General features: G+C 41.0%; 2 protein-coding genes across 13 annotated transcripts in view; both read right to left on the bottom strand.

Moving 5' to 3' along the window:
* Window positions 1-655, bottom strand: part of MLXIP (MLX interacting protein) — a 54,833-nt gene extending 54,178 nt beyond the window's left edge. For all 8 annotated transcript variants that reach the window (XR_012589732.1, XR_012589730.1, XR_012589731.1 and 5 more), the window contains exon 1: window positions 242-655. Coding sequence is in view for 5 of the 8 variants with exons in the window: in XM_074606006.1 (XP_074462107.1) it covers window positions 242-612 (371 nt within the window). In the remaining 3 variants the exon portion in view is untranslated. The remainder of the gene's footprint in view (window positions 1-241) is intronic.
* Window positions 656-4,458: 3,803 nt separating this feature from the next.
* On the bottom strand, window positions 4,459-26,066 carry BCL7A (BAF chromatin remodeling complex subunit BCL7A). 5 transcript variants are annotated; one of them, XM_074606352.1, is made up of 9 exons: window positions 25,768-25,887; window positions 21,435-21,543; window positions 19,625-19,671; window positions 17,784-17,865; window positions 15,070-15,139; window positions 14,270-14,366; window positions 12,111-12,278; window positions 9,083-9,204; window positions 4,459-8,081 (listed from the first exon to the last, which is right to left on the bottom strand). In XM_074606352.1, the coding sequence occupies exons 4-9, from the start codon at window positions 17,786-17,788 to the stop codon at window positions 8,010-8,012; spliced, it is 534 nt and encodes a 177-aa protein (XP_074462453.1). In that variant the 5' UTR covers window positions 17,789-17,865; window positions 19,625-19,671; window positions 21,435-21,543; window positions 25,768-25,887; the 3' UTR covers window positions 4,459-8,009. The 5 variants fall into 5 exon arrangements, with proteins under 5 accessions (XP_074462453.1, XP_074462454.1, XP_074462451.1 ...); XM_074606353.1 differs by lacking the exon at window positions 21,435-21,543 and having other exon boundaries at window positions 25,768-25,875; XM_074606350.1 differs by lacking the exons at window positions 15,070-15,139; window positions 19,625-19,671 and having other exon boundaries at window positions 25,768-26,022.
* Window positions 26,067-26,085: the final 19 nt, after the last annotated feature.

Here is a 26,085-nt window from a genome sequence, read left to right as displayed (position 1 = left end):
ACGCTCGGCTGCCCCCGCTTCCCCGGGGGTGCCCCGGCCGATCGCCTCAGGCCTCGCCCCCCTCCGCCCCTCACCGCGCCCCCGGCCCGGTCGTCCCCCCCCCGCCCCGCCGACGCCCAGCCGGGGCTTTCCCTGCCGCCCTGACTCACTCCGAGAGCCGCTCGGCCCCCCCGCGCCCTCCCCACCCCCCGGGGCCGCCCTGCCCCGCGCCCCCGGCCCCAAGGGCGGCGGCAGCCGGTACCTGTAGGCCAGGGACATGCACTCGAAGAGCTTCGTGAGGGAGGCGTCGATGCTGAGGCGGCCGCCGGCCCCGCCGCCGCCGCGGGCCGCCCCGAACTGGTAGGTCTGGCAGGTCTGCTCGTTGACCGTGTCGAAGTCGTAGCCCTTCTTGGGCGGGTGCTCGCTGTGCGGCGACGAGACCATGAAGTGGCCCGAGTGGATGATCTGGGGGCCTGGGGGCTGCCCCCGCCGCGGCCCGCATCGCCGCCCGCCGCCCGGCGAGGCGCCCCCGTCGTCCGTGTCCGACGAGTCCTCGTCGGGCTCGGTGCGGGGGGAGAGCGGCCCCGCCGCCCCGAGGAGCCGCGCCGGCCGCATGAACACGTCGGCGGCCATGGCCCCGCTGCCGCCCAGCCGCCGGCCGAGCCCGCCGCCCGCTCTGCGCCGCCACCGCCCCGCCCCGCCCCGGGCCGGCCCCCGCCGCTCCGCACCGCCCCGCTTAAAGGAGCCGGAGCGGCCCCACCGCCGCCCCTCCCCTGCGGCCTCCTCGCTCCCGCCTCAGCCGCCTCCCACGGTGGCGGCGGGCCCGGGCCTCCCCTCCGGCCCCTCAGTGAAGGGCCCGTCCTGCCATTACCACCCTCGAGGCCGCTTTCTCTCGGCAGTGTCCCCTCAGGGAGAGCCCCACCCCGCCATCACCCACCCCGAAGGCCAGTGGAAAACGCCCCTGAGGGTGTTTTCCCTCAGTGAAAGCAGCAGCCCGCCATCACTATGGAGGCCGCTTTCCCTCAAGGCAGCCCTCGAGGCCGGTTTCCGTCAACCCCACTGCCGTTTAGTTAACAAGAGCTCCTCAGAGGAAAGGGCTCTCCTCCCACACCCCCAGAAGCAGACAGTTCTTGGCCATAAGTGACACCCACCATGTTTTACCCTTCCCCTTGCCCCACTGCCGATCATGGAACAGCCCCCACCTTGCATCACCACCGGCCTCACCGAGAAAGGGGAAGGCAGCACTGACACAAGGCCGGGGGTGTCACGCTACTGCTGTCCTGTCCCTACGGTCCCCGAAAACTCCTCACTCCACCAGGGGGCCACTGGTTTACACAATCCAACATGGAACTTCGTCCATCAGGACGTCAACAGGCTTAAAAAAAGCCCCTAAGCTAAAGGGACTCATGAACATGAGAAGAGGCAGAGGACAGCCCAGAACTGGCTAGACAAGATAGTGGTTGTGCCAGAAATATTTCATGGATTTAAACTATCTTTAATACAGTATATTGCTTATTATTTCCCAGAAGCAGTCTGCGAGAAGCTGGGGCAGCGACAGAAGCAGCTGGAGACCTGCAGCAGACAGGCTGCAAACACGGCTGGAGGGACCAGCCTGCAATCGCAGAGAAAAGCTCAGGACTCGGAGCTTCTACGGCCAGGCTGGTGGCTCACACCTAACCCACATACCTGCTCGGTGGCATGCATAAAGTAAGCACACAGTTGTTCCAGGCAAAGTAAAGGTCAGATTTCATCCTTCTCAAAAGCATAAAGGAAGCGATGAATCTGTAGGTCAAGATGAAAGCACAGTAATAGGGCCAGTACATCTATTAGTCTGGGGAGAGAATAGCACGTTACAGCATAAAAACCCATGTACATACACAGGTATGTACAAAGTCAAAAGAAAAGATCTCTAGCTTGCCCTGTAGAGCAAACCTCCATCATCAAGAGAGCAATTGTATTCTAGGTGGCACACTCCAAAGCATTTATACTAAATACTTACATTCTTTCAGCTCTAGGACCTTGTACTTAAATGAAAAAAAACCCCAGGCTTTTCTACATAGTCATCCTCAGGAGGGAGAAAAAAAAATAGACACATTAAATCGCCACATGCTCCCTGCTTTGTAAAACCAGAAATAAGATCAAGGGAAACTCAAGGGATGAGATAGCAACTCTTGGGCACGGAAGGAAGAGGCATTCCTGCAATATCACAATTATACAGTGATCTAATATTCTCCATTAGAGAGAATGAAATCAAGACAGATCACTGCGTTTACGGGAGGAGCGGTAGGTCAAATACTTCCCCAGACATGAAAGGAGCAGTAAGGCATGGTCACATCATGTGAGGGCTCTGCTTAACATTCAGCTCTTAGTCAGCATCACATATGACTAAAATTCTTACGAAAAGGCCACAGTTGTATTTAGCTTCAAAGCTGGTTATTGCTACCGTATATTAAAACTGTTTTGGTTTGCTTTTTTTTTTTAAAAAAAAAAAAACATCAGTGCTATCTCCCAGCAAGGCATTCTGATTGGAAGTACTTTAAGTAAAAAAAAAATAAAATAAAAAAAAAATAAAACATTTCAAAACATTCATAGATTTACAATATCTACTTTAAGTCTTATATGTAGTTTGTTAAGAACTAAACCTGAACCGAAAAATAAAAAATCATAACCACACATCATTAACAGCACTGTATACAGTACTTCCATGACAATGGCCTATACATTTACCTCACAAAATTACAAAGTTATAAGCAAGCCATGCTTGCTTCTTCCTGTATAAAAAGATGGGTAACTTGTTAAAATAAAGTCGCTAGGTAGCAACGCAATTTTCTGAGAAGAGATAGCAGTACACCAAACCATCATTTAAAATAGGGTAGCAGTCTTAAGCTATGACTAATATTTGATGCATTTCAGGGTTTTCTCCTCTAGTCATCCTTAGTGCAAATACTGCAGATGCAAGGAAAGAGGCATCCCTTAAAATAAATCCAGTTATTTTGGAGACAGGCCTCTTGGTTTGCCTTTTTAAGAGCAGCATTTAGGTGATCAGCAACAGGTCAAGACTCCTGGCTGTCCTCTCCTCCTTTACAGTAAGGAATTCCAGGAGGCACAGGGAAACACTAAGGGGCCACAGCAGCGTCTTTTGAGTATGCTTTTTCTTACTGTTTCTTTCCAGCAGTCTGCAGTGCAAGGTGAAACGTAGGCCACCATCTTCTGATGATGTTGCTTCAAGAGCGCAGGCTTTCAGCACAGGAAGAGACAGCTATTTACCGACTTAGAATTCAACTGTAATACGCGCTGAACAGAGAGGCATTCAAGCTGTTTAAAAATATACCCACAGTGTACTCCACAACACTTAGTGGTAAGAGATTATCCTCCTAAATCTACAGACAGGAAGATAAGCATTTCCATTTTGATGAGGCGTGAGAGCTCAAAGAATCTTACTCACAGCCTCAGACTGTGGGGCCAATTGCAGGTGCTGGGAGTCCAGCCATCCCGTTACCACTCCGCTGGCTCCTCTGCCCGTCCTGCTCCCAGGCAAACCACAGGGCCAACCTCCAGCTCCATACCCCGCTGCAAGGCTCGGCTGTGGCTCGCTCCTTCACCCTTTACTGGCACAAGCCTTACCTGTTCAGAGGTCTTTACTTCTGGGACTCATCTTGAATTAACATCCTCATTTCTACATGTTCTTTTCTCTCTCTCTCCCCAGTTCCACTCTATATATAATTCCTTTATACGACTCTGCTGACTTAATTCACTAATACAGAGAAGAGGGAAAAACAAGTGACTACAATGTGTAGTTTTCTTCCCAGGTTAGTGAATTTAAGTTGTTGGTGAGAGGATGCTACGAGCATCCCAGTAAATGCAAGGGAGGCAACAAAACCAAGCTGGGAGCAGGCAAGTGGGCTGTGGCTGGCCCTTCCGGTAGCAATGAGCCATCAGAGCATTTCAACTGTTTGTTGAACTGCAGGCTACTTTGGGACAGAGCACACAGAACACTAAAAATAAGCTGGAGACTTTATATTCATTGTGAAAGTCAAGAATCTTTCCAAAACTCTGGAGGAGTTTCACCCTTGCTAGCATCAGACTTGAGCATGTTTCCAAACAGAAGCATGTTTCCACACTATGCCCTCCTCCCTCCAATTTAAGTTACCACAACACATTAGCCAAGCACCAAGCCAACAGTGAGTACCTTAAATTACCGAGTTATTCCGCAGGTTGCTGTAATTACATTGGCCATATCTATTTGTTTGTTGTTGTTACAACAACCACCACGACCTGCCCCGGCCCCGCTCAGTGTCCTGCTACGATATCAGGACACCCTTTGGTCCACGTAGAGGTGAATCATCTTATACGTTACCAAATGAGACAACACCATAGAATGCACATTTAAAAATAACCATTTGTAAAAAACAGAAATTTATTGTAAATTTAAAAAACAAACTGAGATTAAGTTTCTTGATAAAAATTATTCACACAGCATTCATGTTGTGATTTTTTAATTTTATTTTTGAAATGAAACCATTGTACATTGTACAAACCATAACTACCGATGGAATAAATAAGTGAAAAATTATACTGCTGTACAACACACACACACACAAATCATAAGATGGAAAACGATTAAGTATTGAAGAAAACAAAATTCTTTACACCTTCTACCAGGCCCTTAGATATAAAGAACATTCCAAAACATGACAATGTTATGTATGAAGATAGCCACCCAAAACCAATATTTTATACTGCCGTGTTGATTATTTTTTTTGTTGTTTTGTAAGTGCCAGCACTTTTTGGAATGTTTTAACAACTACTTTCCCAAGCATAAAAATTCCAAGGAATAGTTCTGCTATAAAATGTTTGGCTGAGTAAATCGCTTATTCGGAAGGCCTTCCCACATGTTCCACAAACTCAGCTAATTTACTTGCTTCTAGTTTCTTTTTTTTTTTTCCCTTTTTTTTTTCCTTTATTTTTTATTTTTGTATTTATTTGTAACTGAAGCTCCAACATTCAGCATTGTAGCAAGGAAGCACTTCTTGATATTTGCACTATTTCTAAAACATTAGCTGTATGAGAACTTTCAGTCATCTTGAAGAAAATTACATCTCTCCTGCTCCACGTCTCAATGCTTTCAATAAACCCTTTTACAGTGAGTTCATAAAACAAGTTTCTGGTAAGAGATAGGTCCAAGCCAAAAAAAGATGGATTTAGATCTGGTTTCAAACCTCAATTCGATGTTCTGGTTTGGTCCCATCTGTACTTTCTGGCATTTAAATGTGTTTAATCACATCCGTTGGCCCATAAATGTTATCAGGCACTTCAAAAAAAGACTAATAACAGTCTTATACACTATTTTGGATTTCTTCATACCAGATAATGTCAAAGTCTCTTCCCTTAGAGACTGACAATAACAGGTCTAAGGAACCCAAATCTATCTGCTTGTTCAATTGTCTGTTGTCACTAGAATCTCTGGTTAAAAAAAAGTTCTGAATGTATTCTGTATAAGCTGTAAATAAAGCATTACTATTTTAGAAATAAAGCCTCTAGGAATATGGTTATGATGCCTTGTCTTGTAAGCCACAGAACAATGAACAGTTCTGAGCAGAAGCCACAGGAGAGAAAAGGAAGTTTATAATTAAACCTGTTGATGTCAATAATGCCAATAAATGCTTCTATCTAATGAAAAATTTGAGGTATTTTTAGTGCTATTTATATATTTTATTTCTTCCTAAAGTACAGGAATTAGTTTCTAAACGAAAAGTCTATTTACTCCCTTGGAAATGTCTACAAAATTAAAATTAAAAACTTGCTGCGATGCACCTGAAGATAGGGATTAGTAAACATGACTACTTGTCAAAGGTGGCATCAGATTTGTTTTGTTTTATCATTAAAAACAACAAAAAGTTAGTAAATCAAAAATATTTTTAAGTTTGAATCTTTCTAAATTTGCCCATTTAATATATCAATAGAACTTCTCACAAAATATCACTTAAATCTGAATGTAATATACATACAAATCAATCATCATTGACCAGTTATCCACATTTTAGGCATACACACAGTTCAAGAGAGAATTCTACCGTTTCATTGCATATATCGTGCAAATACAGTTTTTGGCTCCTCATTTCCTTATTTTCAGAATGTTAATGGACTTCATGATCAGACCAGAAATCCCAAAAACTTATTAGGGAGCACACTGTTTTCATTAATGGTTTGCAATCAAATTTTATTCAGTTAAAATCCAAAAAGTTTTATTTCAACATAAAGGAAAAGTTCCGAAAGTGAGTGTCATATGTTACTTGGAGTTCAATCCTACAAACATCTTATGGAAGGTCAGTATTGGCTCCCCACTCCTCCCTCCCTTTATTCCCCCCCCCCCAACTTCCTCACTGTTTTTCATAATAAAGTGGTAATTGCAAATGCAATGCAGTAGTCTAAGTGCAAGCCATTTTCACTATTGGAGAATTCAGAAATAAATAAGCTTCATGAAGAGCTAATTATGAAAATGTATCAACTGGAAGCAATTTCTTTTTCTTTTTTTTCCATTTAAAAAAGTATTTACAGTTCTTAGCTTACAAACTATATGCAACCATTTTCATAGCTGTGAGATCATATTTTAAATTACAAGTTCCATCTCCTACACAAAGCGAAGAAAGACTAAGGGCCCGATCCAGCAATACGTGTGTACGTACGTATGTGCGTGCGTGTACTGAAGTGAAAAATAAGCGGTTCCCAGCGACACCAGGTATTTCTAACTGGGAGCTCACCCTGGAAGTACAGAGCCCACTGGAAGCTCCGGCCCCCGTGACCTCCTATCAGCAGATGGTTCTGCACTCCTACATGCCAGGAATTTGAAGGGAGTTGCACGTACTTAGTGCCTTTCAATCAAGTTTAGCATAAGCACACTTCAACATAATTGGAAAAGAAGGAACGTTTCTAACAATGATGTAGGGACTACGGAAACAACAAGGCTTATTTACGAGACTGGCTGAAGGAAAAAAAGAAAATCCCAAATACAGTATTAACCTGGAACATAGACGTAAACACCTTATAAAGAAACAGTACAATGAAATCCAGTTCAGTGAAAACATGATATCAAAAAAGACCAATTGAAAATAAATTCATTGTGCATCAATCCCTTTGATCCTATTTATGTACATAGTGGAACTATTCTGTAAAGCAAGTTGTACCCAGTACAGAGATCTGGACCTAATACGTAAGTATTTTAACTGCTGTGTTATAGTATATATTCAGATCTGGACTATAAATGGTAAACAGATCATGTTAACTTCTGATGAAGTTAAGTATTTAGAAGACCAAATTTACAGTTGCGAATGCCATGCATTCAATAAAAGATCTCCACGATAGCTGCTAAAATAAAATATCAAGCTCCTTTTTCTCCTTGGACTCCAAGAGTGAAAATGGCTTCCTGATCTGTATTTGTTAAAAATTTAAGCACCAGGGATTTCAAAAATCAAAATCAAAACAAAAGCCCCAAACAAAAAAGGAAAAAAATAAAGAAAAAGCCTTACTACATGGCATTATACAAACATAGGCCACTTTGCAAAGGAGACAGTTGCAAAACAACTTTTAAAAGTTAGCACTGTTTTCAGAACACAAGGCACAAAACAAAAGCAGACATCACGCCAGAACAATGAACTTCACATGAAAGCTAATACCTGACCTGTACCATCCTTAAATATCTTACAATGTTAAATAGAGAAATGAAAAAAAAAAATACAGCAGCAACATAATTGTAATTTTGACTTTAGAAACAGTGCGTAGACCCCTCCTGAGTTGTTTACTCCAACCATTTCAGAGACAGTAACTTAAAAGTTCTCAATGTTTGTTTCACAGGAAAAAGTTTTCAGTGTCTGAGAAGTTAAACCTTTGTTAGGCTTTCTTGGATTTTTGCTTGGTAACTTGAAAAGTTAGGAGTTCTGTCCTCATCCAAGAGAAGATGCTTAAGTAAGGTTGTTCTATAATTAAGCCCACTGATGTACCTTACATAAAAACTGACCAGAAAAATCTATAGTCTAAATCTCTTCAACATTTTGTTGGGAAGCCTCTACTTTCATCTTTTTAGAAGGTGGCACTCCTTCAGAGTCCTTCATGGGAGGGGGGAAAAGAAAAACAACCATGTTATCATTGCACTGAATTTCAGGCCCCATAAACATCAAACAAAAAGCACGAACAAATTCCCCAGTGTGTCATTTGTAAAATACAAAGCACCCCTGGATATGAGAACGACATGACCAAGTGCATTTGCTTCCTGGAATCACTCCTCTGCTTACATCTTACCTCGACATCTTTACACGTCTTGTCGTCTACTGACAAAGGGCAAAATTCTAGTTCCGGGCTAAAAACCGCAGTGAATATTTCAAGCACCAGCCTTAATGCACGGTTATGCATGGAATTCCCTCAGCTCCACACTCGACCACAACCCACACCGAGAGCACATGCATTTTTTTCCTGCCGTAGCCAAAGAAATCTCTACAGGACAGAACACGCAAGATTTGGAAAGCACAAAGTGTGCACTGAAAGAAACCAGCCTCCCACAAGGAAAACCAATGGACTGAGTGGTGAGTGCTCTCCCTGACGATCACAGTGTGAGGGTGACGACGACAAGGATAATTTCTTCCTCCCACCCACCCAGAATTTTTCAGTATGCCAGTGAGTAAACATCCAAACACCTCGTCCACTGAATCTACAAAAATTAACTTTCCTAACTGCTATACGCATTTACTTTTATAGAAGGTATTCTACTTCTGAATGGTCCTCAGAAGGGGCCTGTCCAGTAGGTTAGGTCCATGCAATTTATTAACAGGAAATTTTAATATTCCCTGAAAAAACTAACACAGACTGATTTAGGAAACTGAAAAGTAAATCAGACCAGTCTAGTCTTACTGTTGAAATTATGTGAAATGCAAGAAGCCAATCAAACTTACCACAAAACCAGATACACGTACATTTAATGCTCCACAGCTGCTTTCCTGTCATCACCTTTGGAAATGAGTCTAAATACACAACTGGCCTCCTTACACTTGCTTTTTGATAAAAATAATCTTTTCCAAATTCCAAGTAACTGGGCTTTTGTGCTTAAAGTTACCTGAGAGTTTTTAGATGCCTCCGTAATTATATCATTTTCTCCAGAGGACTGAATTTCTGCTTTCTCTGAACTATTCATGGAATTTTCCATCGAAGACTGTGAATTCTGTTCATCAGAGGTATCTGAAACGTCAAGAAATAATTTTAAACGAACAAATTAAAGCATTCAGCAGGAGCTTTTAGGATGTCTTCTCATTAGCAAATAAACATAAATTTCACCCACAGGTAACCATTAGAGATAACACAATAACAACTGTACGAATATAATGAACTACGCCCAAACTCCAGGCCCACAACCACTGGCTGCTGCCAGAACACCTTCAGCTTCATGCTGCCAGAAGTGTTCAATTGCCGGACTCAGTCCCTAGAGGGAGCCAAGCTCCCGCACACCCTGCGACACAGAACTATGTCAATTTTATTGGCAAACAAGTTTCAACATAAACTTTGCAAAGGGGCTGACCGAAAGGAAACTTGCTTCAAACCAGAAGTAAAAGGCAGCTACAAGAAGGGCTGGATTGTGATAACTTTATTCTCTCTCCTTAGCTACAAAGTTTTAGATCCATTCTTTATCTGAGTCAAAATTCAGCCATATATTTAAAATCCATTTTTCTGCTTGATACTACTTTTAAGATACAATTTAGAAATTCTTAACCATTAAGGTTGTAGGATTTTTAATTCTGGTGCACGCTTATGGAGAAGTCTTCCAGCTTCTTGTAACTCTTACCTGCTTCCAATTCTCATGTTTTGGGGTATTTTAGTTTTGTTGGTTTTTGCTGTTCTCTCTCTCTCTCGAAGCAAGACTTAGAGAGGACTCGGGGTTAAAGCACCCATTCGCTTGAAGAGGGGATGGGGGCACTTAAAATGTCTTTAGAGGTTAAGTATCTCTGGAAGTTTAATACATATGTCCAGAAGCAGACACTCCACAACAACAAAAAATAAACCACCCAAATCCAACCCCCTTTGTTTGTAAAAGGTAGTTATATTTATTTCAGTATCCACATCAAGAATAGTGTAAGGACTGGAACCCATTCTTTCCTTTGCCTCATTTAAAAATCATTTTTGACTTGAATGAATTCTCAGAAGTACGCGGCATGGAGTCAAGTTTTATAGAGTCATCTCTCCACCAGTCCCTGACCCAAGAAACATATACATTTATTCTAGATGAAAAGAAATGCAAGATCAAAAGTTTTTTTGGACAACTTTGGTTAATGAAGATGACATAACCAGCAAGTAATGGATATTTTTGTGGTATACTGTACAAAAAGCATCACAAGCATTTCTGAACGTTTCTCTGACTGAATTCAAGATAAAGTGATGCCTCTGATGAGCAGTCTCAAAGATCGTATTCAGCAAACTCAGACAGAATCACCTTCCTTTCCGTGTCTCACCAGAAAAGCATGTTCATACTGATAAAGAAACAAGTCCCAAGGGTCAGAAGGAATTTCAATTTCTGCGGTGTATGTCTCAGCGTACATTGCAACTTCAGCTCAGGAGCACTCTGATGTGCTCATCTCCCCATGACAAAATCCCACCTAGAGCAACTTCCACAATGGAGAGCTCACAGCTACTGTCTTCTCTTCCAGCTGCTGACAGCTACCGGCCACTCAAGGCCTGCAATGACTTGTTTGCACAGCAAAATGTTTTGAATGCACCTGTGTGTGTTTGTTTGTTGTTTTGTTGTTTGTTTTTTTTTTTAATAAGTCCACATTAGACATTGTCCACATTGACAACCCAAACTGTCCCCAAGCTTTAAGGAACCTCCCTGATTTCAGTGTAGTAACATGAGATAGACATACAAGGTCATTAGCCCCGTCCAGCTGAATAATGTCACAATTCCAGCAGTTTGACTGATCATAACACTTTGGTAGATAAATAATGATACAACAAATTTTTAAACACGGCATATAACCAACAGAAAAAAAACCAACATTAATAACGGGTATTTTTTGCCATTACTCCTTCATTTTACAGTAACTGGCTCTGGAACTAATCCAGAGAACTTGGTATGGTTTTCCCCAAACCTAAATTTAGTCAGGGGAGCATGTATGCTATGTAACAACTTCACACAAGCAGGTACAGGTGATATTAGATGCAGGAGTAAATCCTTACCATTTACCATGACTAAAAATGCTAGCTGAGATTTTTCTTTGAAGGATATGGCGTTCTGATTTATTTCAATTTGGTGATGATTCAGTTGTCAAATTTTAATGCCATTTAACAATGCCAACATTTAACACACTTGACCATTCTGGTATTACCAAGATACAAGCTCTAAATTTAAATTGGTTAGTGGATCTACCGAGCTAAGAACTAAATCAGGAGGGCATAATCTAATTGCTTTGCTATGGGAAGAATTCTGCAACCAAATCATTAGAAGGGTGTTAAGGACATCTTTTATCTGTTATAATAGGATGAAGAAAGTTATCTTTGCAAGAATATAAATACAGAGCATGTTTCAATTACCCAAAATACCATTTAAAGAACGACGTTCAGAACAATCTCTTAAGCCACATGTATTTTTAATCTGTGCACAACTGCACTACAATATTGTAACACTTAAAAAATTAGGGATGGAATTCAGAGCTAACTTTTGAATAAATAACTAGCAGGGTAAGAAAAAAGAAAGCTTACATTGTAGTTTACATAATTAAAAAAATAATTTCAAAGTATCTCACCTCCATTTTACACTAGATAATGAACATTCAGGGATGTACAAAAGTAATACTTTCCAGGATTGTATGCTTACATGGTAGCAGCCATTTTAAAGATGACTTAAAATTATTTCTTCTTTCAAGACTGAGATTTTGACAACAATAAGACAAATACTTTGTTTAAGACCCCAAATGTCAATCTGACCTTTCCAGTTGTATGGAAGGATCACCAGTAGGCCAGAGAGTTTATGCCCATTTTCACATAAACGCTGAGAATTCAGAAACCATTTACTTATTTCAAATGGTTATTATTCAGTTCTTAAAATGGATAAGCAAATAAATGATACACTAAAAGATAACATTTTTTGTTTGGCTTACCTTCTGAACCAGGCTGCTCCTTTGCTTCTGTCTGAGTTTCATCAGACTTTACTTCAGTGCCGTCTGCTTGTGTTGCCAAGTTCTGTTCTGGTGCTGGACTTGAATTGCTACTGTTTTCTTGTTTTATTGGAGAAGCATCAGCTATTGAACTCTGGTTGCTATTGTCATCTGTTAACAAAAGAATTAAAACCAAGAAAGTCTGATTTCACAAGATAAAAAACACACCTTAATTCTTCCATATTTTTCCTGTATTATTCCCTGATAACACATAACACAGTCTAGCTTGTTGGGGATCAAGTCCAAGCATTTAAACCAACACTACATCTAACTTTTTTCCACACCACAATTTTTGCTCCTGCAGCCTACGCTGTAATACAGGAGTTTTCTAGCAGTTACTAAAAATCAGAGAACTTCAACAAAGGTGCTCTAACTAATATTATACAATAAAATCAAGAGTGTTTTACTCAGATCTCTTCCAAAAGAACCCAGATTTTTGTAACATGAGCAAAACAGATCAAACAAAGCCACAGTCTCACTTTATGGTTCATAAAACACAAGGCTAATTAAGTGTTCGTGCTGCAGATTTACAAATACCCATCACTACAATGTTCAGGTGAGCAGATAGTTTTTGAAGCGTGTCCTGAAGGTCAGAAAAAAAAAAAACCCACAAAAAAAACCCCAAAAAAACCCAAGAAAACCCTCAAGGTAAAACTTAACATCCAGTCCCAACATCGTTAGTTTCTAAGTGATAATTGTCCAGAATATTGTCTAGTCTCCAAATACTTGGATCACTGTAACTTTCTGCAGCACAGACCGTGTCTCTGTAGTTAAAAGAAAATATTCTGCCTATACCCCCTTCCTGTGAAAACCAATGACAGTGGTTTAAGTATCTCAGCTAATACTTTATGGATAGCAGCAGGGTGCAACTTCCTGTAATGTTTAAGCCAGTCCAACAACCATGGGGAACCAAAAGGGAAGCTCCTGCTCCCTAAAGAAAACTAACCCAGCAAAACATTATTAAATTACTAGCATGCAAGCTGATCCACCTCCCTCTGCATCTATACAATCATTACATCCAAAGCACTTCACAAACACATAGCTGGTGACAGGATCATCTCTTTTCAGAGCAGCCTGAAGTCAGATCAGATTAAGTTTATTGTGAATTCGTACAGTATGGCTTAAAAACCCAAGTGACATATGATAAAAAACTAACCAGTATATTCACCTCATAGCTGGGAGAAACAAGACTTAAGAAAATTAAATTATCTGACCAAGGCAAAAGCTCAGAAGTTCGAAACGGATGAAAAATTAATCCAGATCTATGAAAACCCTGCTCAGTCCTTTAATTGCAAGACCATACTCGCTGTGAACACTGCAAAAACCAACCAGGAGGTAATACAAATGCAAATAAAACTGAAATGAAAAATTTACAGCCCACTAAAAAGCGATCCCCTCTTATCAGCTCAAACAGTGCTGCATTCTCAGCCATAATTGTTATCCAAACACCTAGAAGGTAAAAAATTGAAACAGCTGAGCTGTGCAAGATCCTCTCTAATAAACAGCAGGTTAACACTCAACAGTTCACACCTTAAAAAAAAACAAACAAAAAAACACTAAAAAAAATTGACCTAACAGTGCCTGACTGGCAAGCAAAAAAATGATGTTTCCTTAACCAGTTAATTTCATCAAGCTGAAGCAGAAGGAAGACACCAGAGAACCAGAGCTCACTTTCTTGACTCTTGCAGAATTCTTTTGACCTGCATGACCTATAGAGTTAAAAAGTACAAAACCAGCACAAATTACAGCAGGTGCCACTGAAGTTTTGGGGGTGTCTTTTGGTTCTCCAAGCAGCAAACTTGACAGAGTCACTACTTCACCTGAGTATAGTATTTTGAATGATACATATTTTTATTTTCATATTTAGCTCCACTAACAATTTTTTCCCAGCACACAGCCCTACCTAATAAAAATGGTATTTAAACAACTGTTAATACATCCACAGAAGAGAAGTCCAAGGTACCAAATGAGTATCTAATCCTGGTTTCACTTTTACTCAATGATGCTGTCCATACATTTGAGCAATGGAGAATCTGACACTGTAAGCTTATACTTTCATAGCAGTGTAATAGGGTAACTGGGGCTGACCTTCTCCCACTCACCATGCATGTCCATCATCCCTGGAGAGGAGCTGTTCTCTGGAGTGGTCACTTCAGAGCCACATTTTTCATCTTTGCCTTTTTTCTTATTCTTATTTTTCTGAAAAACAAAAGGTACCACAAACAAATGAGACTATCACCATGAAGAGAAATCCATGTTGCAACATAAAACCCTTCCCACTCATTACTTCTGTAAGCATCTCTCTTAATTTCAAGTGAGAAATAAAGCCAATGTAATAATAACTGACATTATCAATAATGCATTAGTCCCAATAACTGCAGGACTGGTTTTCTAATTGTATTCTTCATGACACAAAACACCAGAAATTCTAGTAACGGTTAGCACTTAAACGTATTTTTCATCTTCAAACAACTGCACAATTTTTTTAAAAAGTACAAAAGTTTCCAGTAATACCCCTCATTCTACAAACAGGGAATCTGAAGCACAATGATTAAATGGTTTGCTGAAAATGAGTCGGAGAACTTGGGAGGTGCTGGCTGCTAACTTTGTACTCAGTCCAAAGAGCTACAAAAGCAAGGTGAAAAGAATCTCTGCTACGCCGGGGAAAGGGAAGAACATCGCTGATCAGAGGCAGGGCTAAGATTCATGAAACTACCCTATTTCTGAACTTGTAACTCTGCTCACTGTATGGTTTACGCATATCAACACACTGCTACAAAACTCAATACATTCTCCCTTCCATATCAGAAAGCTTGTAGAATACACTTAGACAATATGCATGCATGCACAACAGGAATGGTAACAGATCTAGAATTTTAACACTAAAGAGACAGCTTTTTACCTCTTTCTCAATGACCAACACTGCAGAGACCTCCTCCTTCTCTACAACTAATGCTGTTTCTTCATTAAAACTAAAAGATGGATTAAGAAAAATCAGATTGGCCTAAAACAAAGAGCATAAGCAAGACAGTCCTACATGAACAATAGGTCACAACATGCTCATGACCAAACAACAGTATGGACTGCAAGCATTAAAACAAAGGAAGAGACAGTAGCATCCATCACGTGGAAAATCTGCGTCTGCTAAGGGATGCAGCATTTTCAATTAAGAGGTGACGTAATCAGTCTCATAGGAGAAAGAGCCAGCTGCACTGCTTTTGGAGGATCCTGCATGCCTGCTGAGAAGACAATTAAAAGCCTGACTCTAAGGAAGAACGCTCAGCAACCCATCCGTTCGGATAAGGCAGTGTCCTCCGACGAGGGAAGGAACTAAAACCACAATCAAATATTGTCTGAGACTGCAGAAGAAATTCAACAAGTGATACCTGGAAGGACTTTTCCCTCTATTTTAAACAGATTATTAAGCTTATTTTTAAATTGTATTTTTACTTCAGACCAGACAGATTTTATTCCCTAATACGTGAAACAGAGCACATGGATTTTACTTTTGCAAAATGAAAGTTCAGAGGGGACATAATCTCTGTTAGGTTTGGTGTTGTTTTTTTTAAAGGTAAAAAGGACACTTCTCCCAGAAGAGAAATATTGAAAAATGACTGCAAGCAATTTAAGCTGAAAAGGTTTTTTTTTTAAAAAAGGTTTAACCATCAAAGTGGTGAGGTTCTACAACAGCCTTCTAAAACTAGTAGGAGGAAAGAGCCTAGCTAATTCTAGTTCAAAGAAATGTCAAAGGGTCTTAGGAACAACATGGGGGGGGGGGAAGTAATCTAATCTGTGTTCACTAAAATCAAAGACAACTTTTATTTGAAAAATGAAGCAGTAAAAAAGATCCCATTCTCCTATTCTAGTGAAGCAAGTATACTATCTGCTCCTTCCCAGGTGGATGAAATTGGATATAAAAGGATGTCCACAACAAAATTAAATAGCCAAGATGACCCCTACCTAATATTTATTTTTAAAATATATACACTTATTTTAATTGTGAGAACTTCCAGAGCAAAAAGACAGAAACCTTATGACATCAAGCCTGCAACAACTGCAGCTGCACAACGGCCTCTACTTGTAATGAACAGAATGCGACTGCGGGACGCTAAAGTAACTTGTCTTGAACAAGTGTCCCAATTTAAGCAAATCTGGAGCCTAAACCTAAAGATGATGGCTCAAAGAATACAATTAAACTCTGCACATAGAGACTGTTATATAAACCCATTCTTCTTAACAGAGAATCTGACTTGAGGTACCAGTCACCTTGAAAATTCATTCAGAAATTCACTAAAAATTCTGTTTCAAAGTTCCATGGTACCCATCATGCAGGCATACCTTAACTGTGGGAAAACAATTTTCAGAAGCCGTGAGCCTAAATATCCTAAATCTCTCACACACACATAAATAGCACAGCCTTCCCTCCCCTCGTATTACAAATGATAAAATCAAGACCAAACATTTGACAACTAGAAAGAATGAACAAGTTTCTGTAAAGAAACCAAGAAAGGTTGCCCAATTCACAAGGGGTTACTTCACAGAGATGCTGCTCAAGCACTGGAAGGATACAAGAGGCTTACCACAACTCTGACAGTCACGGAAATCTGTGGTACAACCAAAGGTACAGAAATAAACAAACTCAGTTAAAACAACACCAATCAAAAATAGGTCTTGAATTTGGTCTTTAAATAAGACAAGATCATGATATTGTCTTGTCTGAAAAACCATCATTTTACACATTTATTAACATAGTAGTTTTCTTCCAGATAGGTCTTAACTTGTATTTCAAATAAAGTAAAAGCACATGACAGCCCAAGGAGGAAGTACCAAACTAAGGTCATATATTCTATCATATCATTAATTTACTCTGGTACCATGGATTAGTCTTCTCTCTAGAACAATATTTCATTTTATTAAATGAGCGCAATGTTCATTTTGAAAAACAATTTGTAAGCCCTATCAACTTTGATTTTTACACTTACTTTTATGCCACATGATTGTGTCATGGCACATGAATGGTGCACAGTAAGAATGTAAACATGATTCATACACAAAACACTCATCAAGAGAAAACACACATTACAATAGAAGCATGCCTGCTGTATCGCTTGGGCTGGCCATCTTAATACAACTGATCTCAGTTCCACCGGATTTTTCTACCCTTACTTCAGTGTTTTGCACGTATATTTGAGCAAAACAGCAGCGATGCAAAGACAGAATACATTCTCTGCACAGTTCCAAACCAGCTACTTTCCTTTAAAGCATCAGGCAGAAAGAGGGGAAAAAGTAATGGATGTTTCAGCTTTCCCTCCCCGCTTCCCAATTATTATGATAAGAGAAAGGTTTCAAAGATCAGTTTCAAGCCGACTGTTTAACAGTTATCTGAGAATTGATCCAAGTCAACTCAGGGAAGGCTGCCACCCTACTGAAGCATCAACATCACTTTGTGTAGAGATCAGCATCTCCCGAGAGCTCTTCTAGTCAAACAGTTGCAAGACCCACACCAGTCTTAGCTTAAAGGCTCAAAGAATAACGAGCATATTAGTTTCAACTTTCCCTGAACACGACGTTTCCTTGAACATCTTGAAAAAAGCAAGACATCTGCAGGATACTTACATCATCGACTTTAGGCTCTGTTACTGGTACCCATTTGTAAATCCTTAGGGATGTGTCGCCAACTGTCACCCACTTCTTCTCCCTATAAAATTACAATGCAGGAGAAGTTAAAGTTAAACTTCAGATTCAAAAGAAAGTGATCTACTATTGTAAGTTGTCAAGGATTTAAATAGGCTATTAAGTAGGATGATCTCTATTACATCGTCTTTAGCACTGCATTGTGCAAATTGTTCTTTGCATTTCACAAACTTGTTAGAGCACTGCTAACCTCCAGATTTCTCAGGGCTGTTACTTGACTGGGTGAGTAACTGCAGTAGCAGTAATAAGATCCGGATTAAAGATACAGTTAAGAACAGCTATTGAAAATGCAGATTTAATGCCTACAATTTTCACTTAAGTTTCTAGAGAGCAGAAGAGGTTTTAGACAGACCAGCATGTTTTGATTGTCATGAAGCTGTTTAATGGTATTAGAAATCTAAATGCTTTTTGACCATTTGAGGTTTATTTTTGGGCAGAAATTTGCTGCTAGCAATTTAACATTCACTCAACACTCCTGTCAGACAGCTCTGAAATTCCAGCCTCGGAACCAACAGCCTTATTGGTAGCAATTATGTGCCGTGATGCAGAATTCAGACTCTGGAGAGCCTAGCTCTCTTGGAAAGGAAAGGCTGAGGCTATCGGAGAGGGGAAAAGCATAACCTACGGCACTCTGTGCAGACCCCCACCAGCCAGCCATGAAGTCGTGACATTGACAAATTGTGAAGGGAATCTGGCTGGAGGGCGTCGCTACATTAGGGAGTCACAGAGCGCGGAGATGGAAAGGATGCTGAACGCTTAGTGAAGGGATGAATTCCTTGAGCTCTTTACAGCAGAATATTAAAAGAAGGTCCACAATGCCAGAGAAATTTCATCACATTTCTGTGATCAGTTTTCAGGTCACAGATTACCACTGCTGGTTCTTGCGTTTGCAATATAGCTCTGCAAATGGATCGATTAAAAGTTAACAACAAAGACCAATTCCATTAAATATTCAGGAACATCTGAAATTAATTTGGCATGAGATCTCAAGTATTTTTCTTTTTTAAAACCACATTTTTAAATAATAGATTTGGGATCCAGTTAGAGATTTATTTTTTAAAAAAATGTTCTTTGCAGGATGGGAGAAGCTGGATGTGACTCCAAATATATATATGTGATAGCTCCATTTTTAGAAAGGGCTTCCAGAATCAAAAGCAGCCACATTGTACAAATGCCACAAACATCCTCCTGACTATTTGTTTTAGCTACTAAAGCCAATCTTATTTGTTTTCTCTTTAGGGGAGACACTTTCCTGTTTTTTAAAAGAAAAGCTATATACGGCAGTTTGATACGTTTTGGATCTGTCCACAAGGATATTTTAATTAAAGTACAAAACTATTTCAGATTAATATCTTTCCTACTGTTATTCCTGGAGCTCAATGGGTTTAGATGCATCCATTTGGGTACGCTAGATGGCTAAAGTATGTCAAAACCCAATTTACACTGATTTGGAGCTCTGCTGCTAGATATGATAAAAATGACAGTGAGGATGAGGGCATGTCAATAATGAGAGCATACTTAATTGTGAAGTGATGATCATGATATATTTATATTTTTTTCAAGGATACAAGACAAACTAAACTTACTTCTACTTAGGAAAACCTTTGAAATTATGGCAATAAAACCAGCTGGGGTTTTGTTCTGGGTGTGGGGAGAGGTGAATAAATGCTTTAAAAAAAAAAAAATAATCAAGATTTTAGTCTTTTCCTACAGCAAAATATTACTTAGAGATGCTGCACTGGAAAACCAAAAGTTCAAGATACCTGTTAGCATCTCAAAGCAGCCTCACACAGCATCTTCACTGGACAGACTGTAGAACACAGGAGGAAACCTATATTAGTAACTTTTTCCTTCTAGTATTAAAGTTAGCCCTGACATTTTAATTCTTTTGAGCTTCTTTACGACTTTAAGTTTTGATAACCCTCAGCTATAGGGATTCTTTTACTGAATTCAATACATAGTAATTCAGACAACAATGGGAATAAGGATATTTTGTGATGGAAGTACACCAACATCCCAGTCCTGCAAACACTTATGGCTAAAAAGAAAACCCAACATCACACTGCTATTATTCAATTATTTTACATGTGTAATCATTTACAATATTGAAGGTTTAAGACCATAAAAGAAAAAAGAAGACAACCTCCCCTAAAACTTAATGAAATCATTGGCAGCACAAACACAAATTTGTCAACAGAGAAACATAATGACTTTCAGACATTTAAGATCAACAGGGTAAAATAACTTCAGGATTTAAGGTGTTTATTGCAAATAAGGCTTTCAATATTATGTGTAATACTTACTGCCTTTCCATTTCAAACCAAAATCCAAACCCAACAAACAAACAACAAAACAATTCCCAAACCCCCAAAACCACTTCTACTCTAAACACTCACTTTTTTGTGCAGACACCATCTCAAACCACTGATCAAGGACTTTCCTTTTCATTTAGTTAGAATTGACAATTTACTGATGCTGCCCATTACAATAAGTTTGCTAAATGCTGCACAAACTACAAAATATTCTCATTGACCAAGTGCTGAAGTAGGAATGAGGATTTAATCAACTCCTGTGCCCATTCTATTGTGAAACCGTAAGTAGTTTCTCCACATTTTCCTGTCTGTAAAATGGATCTGCTGTTGAACCCACTCATCCTGAGACCCTGAGCAGAATTCCACCACCTTTGTTAAACAATCACTAGGCGATATTTTTTATTGCACCATCCCCTGTTATACTATATAGGTTCATCTCTATATTGACTGGTGGATTGGAAAAGGTGGTTGATGGAACACCATCAACCTGAGAGTTAATGGGGCTACAAAGATGGCAATTGCCAATTTTACTTGCCCATGTCTAGCTGACAAACTCCATAGCTTTACTAAAAGACATTTTTTTCTGGTTTTAAACCTCTCCTGCTCTTCCATGAATGACTCAGGAGTTAACATTGGAAAATGGCAAAATTTAAAATATATACAAGAATATTTTTTTCTTTTCATCTTCCACACTGAAAAATACCTTAAATATTTTAGTTACAGTAAATTCAGAAACTAATCAATGCAACAGAAACAAACCCTTACATTTACCTGAAATTGTGTTACAGCATTTTTAAATTCTGAACCGCATCTGCACAGCATTTAAAGGACGGCCAACGATACGTTGGGTAAGCATTAGTATCAACACTTCTTTAGTGCTTATGCCTGAGGCATACTAATGTCCTAGAACTTCCATAATTATATACTCAATTCCCCATTCTAAATAGCCCAAGACTCTTAAATGTATTTATATTTTGCCTATTAACACTAAAGCTCCGAAGATGAGTATCAAATTCCATGTATAAAAGTAATATACTGGTGAGCAAATGCAACAGTGTATATTACACTTATACATAAAGTGTCAAGGCAGCTTCTGCAGCAGCAATGAGTGCTAGAAACATTGGATGGCACAGAAAACAGAAAGCCTTTACTGCCAATATATTACCATTCAAGAAAAGGCTTTCACACTTGTTTGGCTTTTTACCGTGACTATCATTTATCACAGTGATCTGTATTTACACAAGGATTTGCACCCACATACCCCATCTTCTGTTGATGATCACGAAGTGACGTCATAATGCTGAATTTATCACATCACACTCACTTGCATTGCAACAGAGTTTGGTGAAAATCACAGAATTATGACCTCCCTGTGGGATCAAGCAAAGGAGAAAGGGGAATGGGAAAGAAAATGCCATTATTATACACAAAAAGTGCTGAAAGGTGCACAAAAAAAGATTTTTTTGACACGTAGGCTTGCTTTTCAGAGCACACCTATTGCTATGTAGATGTTTGTCTAGTGACTAACGTGAACTAGCCCCAAATATACATGCTGTTTCTTGACCACAATACAATAAAATACCATGTAGCATGAATGGACAAAGGCTAATGGTTAAGGACACCTTCTCTCTGAGCTTATCTAAATACGGTACATTATGAGAGTCCCCTTTAACTTACACGGGCCAGCATGGTTTTAAGCAAATTCTGCTACGTTCCACATTGCAACAAGCATCTTTTTTTTTTTTTTTTTTTTTTTTTACAGTAAAGGGAAACGTGTCTCATACATGACAAAACTCTACCTTTTACACCCAACTTCCACTGAAGTCAGAGAGCACATCATGGCTCAAAAAGAAATAATCATGAGCTAGGAAAAAACATATCATAACTGAAGCATGGTAACAGCGTGTTTGGGCCACTGCAGCACTTCAGAACAGTTCCTGCACATACACAGGGTACTTTACTTCAGCTGCCACTACTTGAACTACAGTCTTAGCAGGAAACCAAACACAGCCAATGTAGCCAGACTAAACGAGGGTGGCAATCTGGTAGTAGCAGTCTTTTTCCAAAGACATCATGTTAAGAAGCTCTATGTCATAACTACTTTTCAGAGTAAAAGCCTATTTTAAGAAGGAAGCATGAGCAGCAAAACCTGCAGAAGCTCAATCTCAAAGCATTACATACCACACAAAAATATTTTAGCAAGTATGAATGGAGACAGTGAGCAGAAAAGCTACAGCAGCATTGTCTAGAAATTCTCCTCTAACTAGCCACAGCTAGTGGGGATCACCCCAACCAATGGTACCGGGTAACACTGCCCGTGGTGACTTCGCTCCTCAACTTTTAACACAACATGCTTTGTTTTAGGCCACATCCCAAGTCATGTCTGGCTCTACGACCAATTCCCTGCCATAACAAATGCTTAGCACTTTCTGGAAGTACTTCCATCATTTGTCCAGGTTCACTTCTTCTTCATAATGTGCTATTGGTATCCCTAGATCAGGGCTTTGATGGGTCAGAAAAAGGTCAAAGGACTTCTGCAAAGATACTGTAATTCAAAGACAAGGCAACACAATGAGATTTCCTCATTCCTGGTGCGTTCTCTAAATCAGGGTAACTATCCCCCATCAGCCACACCATACCTCCATCCTTAATTGTTTGCACAGTTGTCCAAAAGCTCAGCAGTGCTGCGTACCCGTGCAAATTATTTCACTGCCTCCCAAGACGTCCTACCACTTATGCTTGCCTCCTGACCATTACTTGTCTTTAGTAAATGTCCGCATTTTCTTTCTTTCATTTAATAAATCAAACTTTTAAAAACAAGAGTGTTTCCAGTATTTTTCTAATGCTGGTTAAGGGCACAATAGATTTTGCCTCTCTCTTCTAGAGAGCCCCTTTAGAATCTACACATACCCATTAATCTTTAAAGACAAAAACCAATCTCGTGTCTTTCACAATTCATTGAGATAAATTTATCTCAGAGGATTTTTTAAAATAGACTGAAATAAAAATTATAAGTACTGTTAAAAAAAATAAAACTACTCTCAGCCATAGAAATTTAACATTTCTACCACACAAATACAACACAACCGTATATTCTGTAAAACACATGCTATGTGTTTTCTAAGATAGATGCTCATTCATGAGAGTGGTTTAAACAAAGGAGATATGGTTACATTAATCACAAGATAAAAATGCAACAACTTCACTGTTTACTACTAAGTTCCAGTAATACCAGAAGCGTTAGGCACTTTACAAACACACATAAAGATAGGGCACCTGCATCAAGGACTCATTGTCTAAGAACGCTAATTTTCTAAGGAACAAAGTCTGCACTGATGGAAACTGCTTTCCAGTAGGCACGTTCATTGATGTGGCAGTACAGGCATTCAGTACTACTGCACAGAAAGGCTGCTGCACACCTCCACAGATCGATAAACCTTTGGGCAGCACGCACCCGTCCGCTCGGAAGAGTTCACAGCTCGGTCTGCCTCGCTACTCATCCTCAGCACACAGCACTCCAAGCACATAAGTCTCAGAAAACTCTGTTCTATGCTGGATGCAAGGTATTTTATTCTTCAGTGGCTGCATTTCCACAGAAGAGCTGTGGATGGCAACAAATTGCTCCTATTATGCAAATAAAACTGCACACTTGGAAATTGCCTATGTGGCTCTTCTGAAGACGCAGGAATTGCTAGTGTGCAAAGTTCAATTTAACAAGCCAAGTCTTCTCAAAACATTTAAACCACAAGACACAGAATCTTTCTTTCTAACTCCCCACTGTACTTGACTGCAGGTAGGGGGGAATCATGAGATTCACCTTCAAATTATGATTCCTTTACAAATAAGAAGACTGGTTTATGTAAATACTTGTGAGATGCACACACAAAAAGCCATATGAATACTCCTGATGTAATCAAAAGAAACATTACATGATCCTGTACAGGAACCCTTTAAAGCAAGTTGTCTCTCATGAGGGTTACAACGTACAAAATGTATTTATACGGTAAGATTTCTGTTTTATAGAGGAAGCCATAGCAACTGACATTATGGCAGAGAGCCCTTGCCAAGACAAAAAAAAACCCAAAAATTAGACATTTTGCTGAATGGCCAAGTTTCTGCCTCTACTCCTCTCTGAAATCCACAAACTAGGATTCAAGGGAAGTACGCTGCACTCATGAATGAAATACCTACAGACAAAACAGTCCCACACATCCAACAATGCTGCTGTTGGAACAAAAGTCCTGTCACACCGCTATACATGGTTCTGACCCTTCAAAGCTGGCCCACCAGTCAGCAAACAGCACTTAAAAACACCACCCGAGTAGAAGAGAGTTCCTGAAACCAACCGAACTGCGGTGCTCAGGCTGCTCCGGCTCCCTACACAATGGCTGGATTCTTTGAAATCCCCATCTCGTGCCCTGCGTTATTGGACACACGTCCCGATTCTTTGTCCGGCTCAAGCCAACGGGGCCATTCATCTGCTCAAGGCCATTTAAATGCAACAATCCACTTCACCAGAATAACGAACACATTTAATTCCGTATTTCGCTTTTCTTTTAATGAAAGTGAAGCGTTAGCTGTGGATTGCAATAGAAGTGCCCCCTTATTTTACCAGGTTCAAAAAAAGCTGAGTTATGCAGATTAATACTAACCCAAGGGATTTCCCAGCGGATTTAAAATATTTAAAGAAAGTATTTTAAGATACATGCACAAAGACTACTGAACAGTCAACTTGGTGGAAGAAAGACATTCCCCCTCGAGTCACACTGGTACTGCTCTTTACCCCATCCGAAAACCCTGGACCGACTGTGCAGAACATCGCAGTGACTGTTTTACTGTATTGTTTAAACACCTCGTGTTGATTTTTCCCTAACAAAAGCAGAAAAAAAAAAAAAAAACGACGACAAAAACGGGAAAATGCCAAAACACGTTTACGGCCTAACAAAAGGGAATTATTTCACTAGGGGTACAACCTTTAATTATATAATTTAAAACAAATTCCAGCGGCAATTAGGCGCTCTCTCCTGCACCGCTCGGGGTTTACAACCGCCGGAGCGCCTGTGGGAGACGATCCCGCTTACGTGCGAACCTCGGGAACTTGAAAGGTGAGGTAATTTCATAAAAAATAAACTCTTGGGCGCTTTATGGGGGCATTTTTAATGCTTTTTAAAAAAATAAAAATAAACTTCCTTGAGTTCTAGTTCCACACAGACCCGGCGGGGCTCCCCCAGGCCCGCTCCTCGGGGCCCTTTGTAGGGGAGGGCGGCGGGAGGAGCCGGGCCCGACCCGCCGCCCGACCCGGCCCGGGATCCGCGGTGCGGCGGTCCGGGGGTCGGCGGGGAGCGGCGGGGGTCGACGGGGGGGGGTAAGTGGGGGCTCGGGCGCACAATGGAGCCGCCTCTCGCCCTCACACGCCGCCGCCGCCTTCATGTGACTCGCAGGAGCGAAATGGCTTCTGGGTGCCGCCGGCTCCCCGCCCCCCGCGGCCGCCCGGCGGGCTCCGGCCCCGTGACGGGACACCGCGGGGGGCGAGGGGGAAACGGCGGGGGGTGCGGGAGCGGGCGCGGGGTCCCGGCGCGGCGCGGCCCGCTCACCATTTGCGCACTTTCTCGATGGCCGCCATCACCCGTTTGATATCATCCTTCGCCCGGCTCCGGGTCTCGGCCCGCACCGACCGGCCCGACATGTTGCTGAGGGGGCGGCGGCGGCGGCCTCAGCGGAGAATGCGGCGCTCGAGCGCTGACTCGCGGCGTCCGTCCGTCCGTCGGTGGGTCAGTCCGTCCGCACAATGCTCCCTCCGCTCGGCGCGGCGCGGCGCGGCTGGGCTCGGCGCGGCTCGGCTCCGCCCGCCCGCCGGGGCCCGCGCACTGCGCACGCGCACCGCGCTGCCGCCGGCAGCCCGCGCGCGCGCG

The sequence above is a fragment of the Larus michahellis genome, chromosome 13 (genome assembly GCF_964199755.1).
Source record: "Larus michahellis chromosome 13, bLarMic1.1, whole genome shotgun sequence".
In the NCBI taxonomy this organism is placed as follows: Eukaryota; Metazoa; Chordata; class Aves; order Charadriiformes; family Laridae; genus Larus; species Larus michahellis.
This window is presented reverse-complemented; position numbering and strand designations above follow the sequence as displayed.

What these genes read in the sequence shown, in the direction of transcription:
- BCL7A (XM_074606349.1), bottom strand. Translation starts at nt 25,859, where the DNA reads ATGTCGGGCCGGTCGGTGCGGGCCGAGACCCGGAGCCGGGCGAAGGAT. An exon ending in AGGGATGATGGACATGCATG is followed by an intron (nt 12,279 to 14,269) that starts GTGAGTGGGAGA and finishes TTTTGTTAACAG; the next exon opens with ATGACAATAGCAACCAGAGT. An exon ending in AGGCATCTAAAAACTCTCAG is followed by an intron (nt 8,082 to 9,082) that starts GTAACTTTAAGC and finishes CCTCCCATGAAG; the next exon opens with GACTCTGAAGGAGTGCCACC.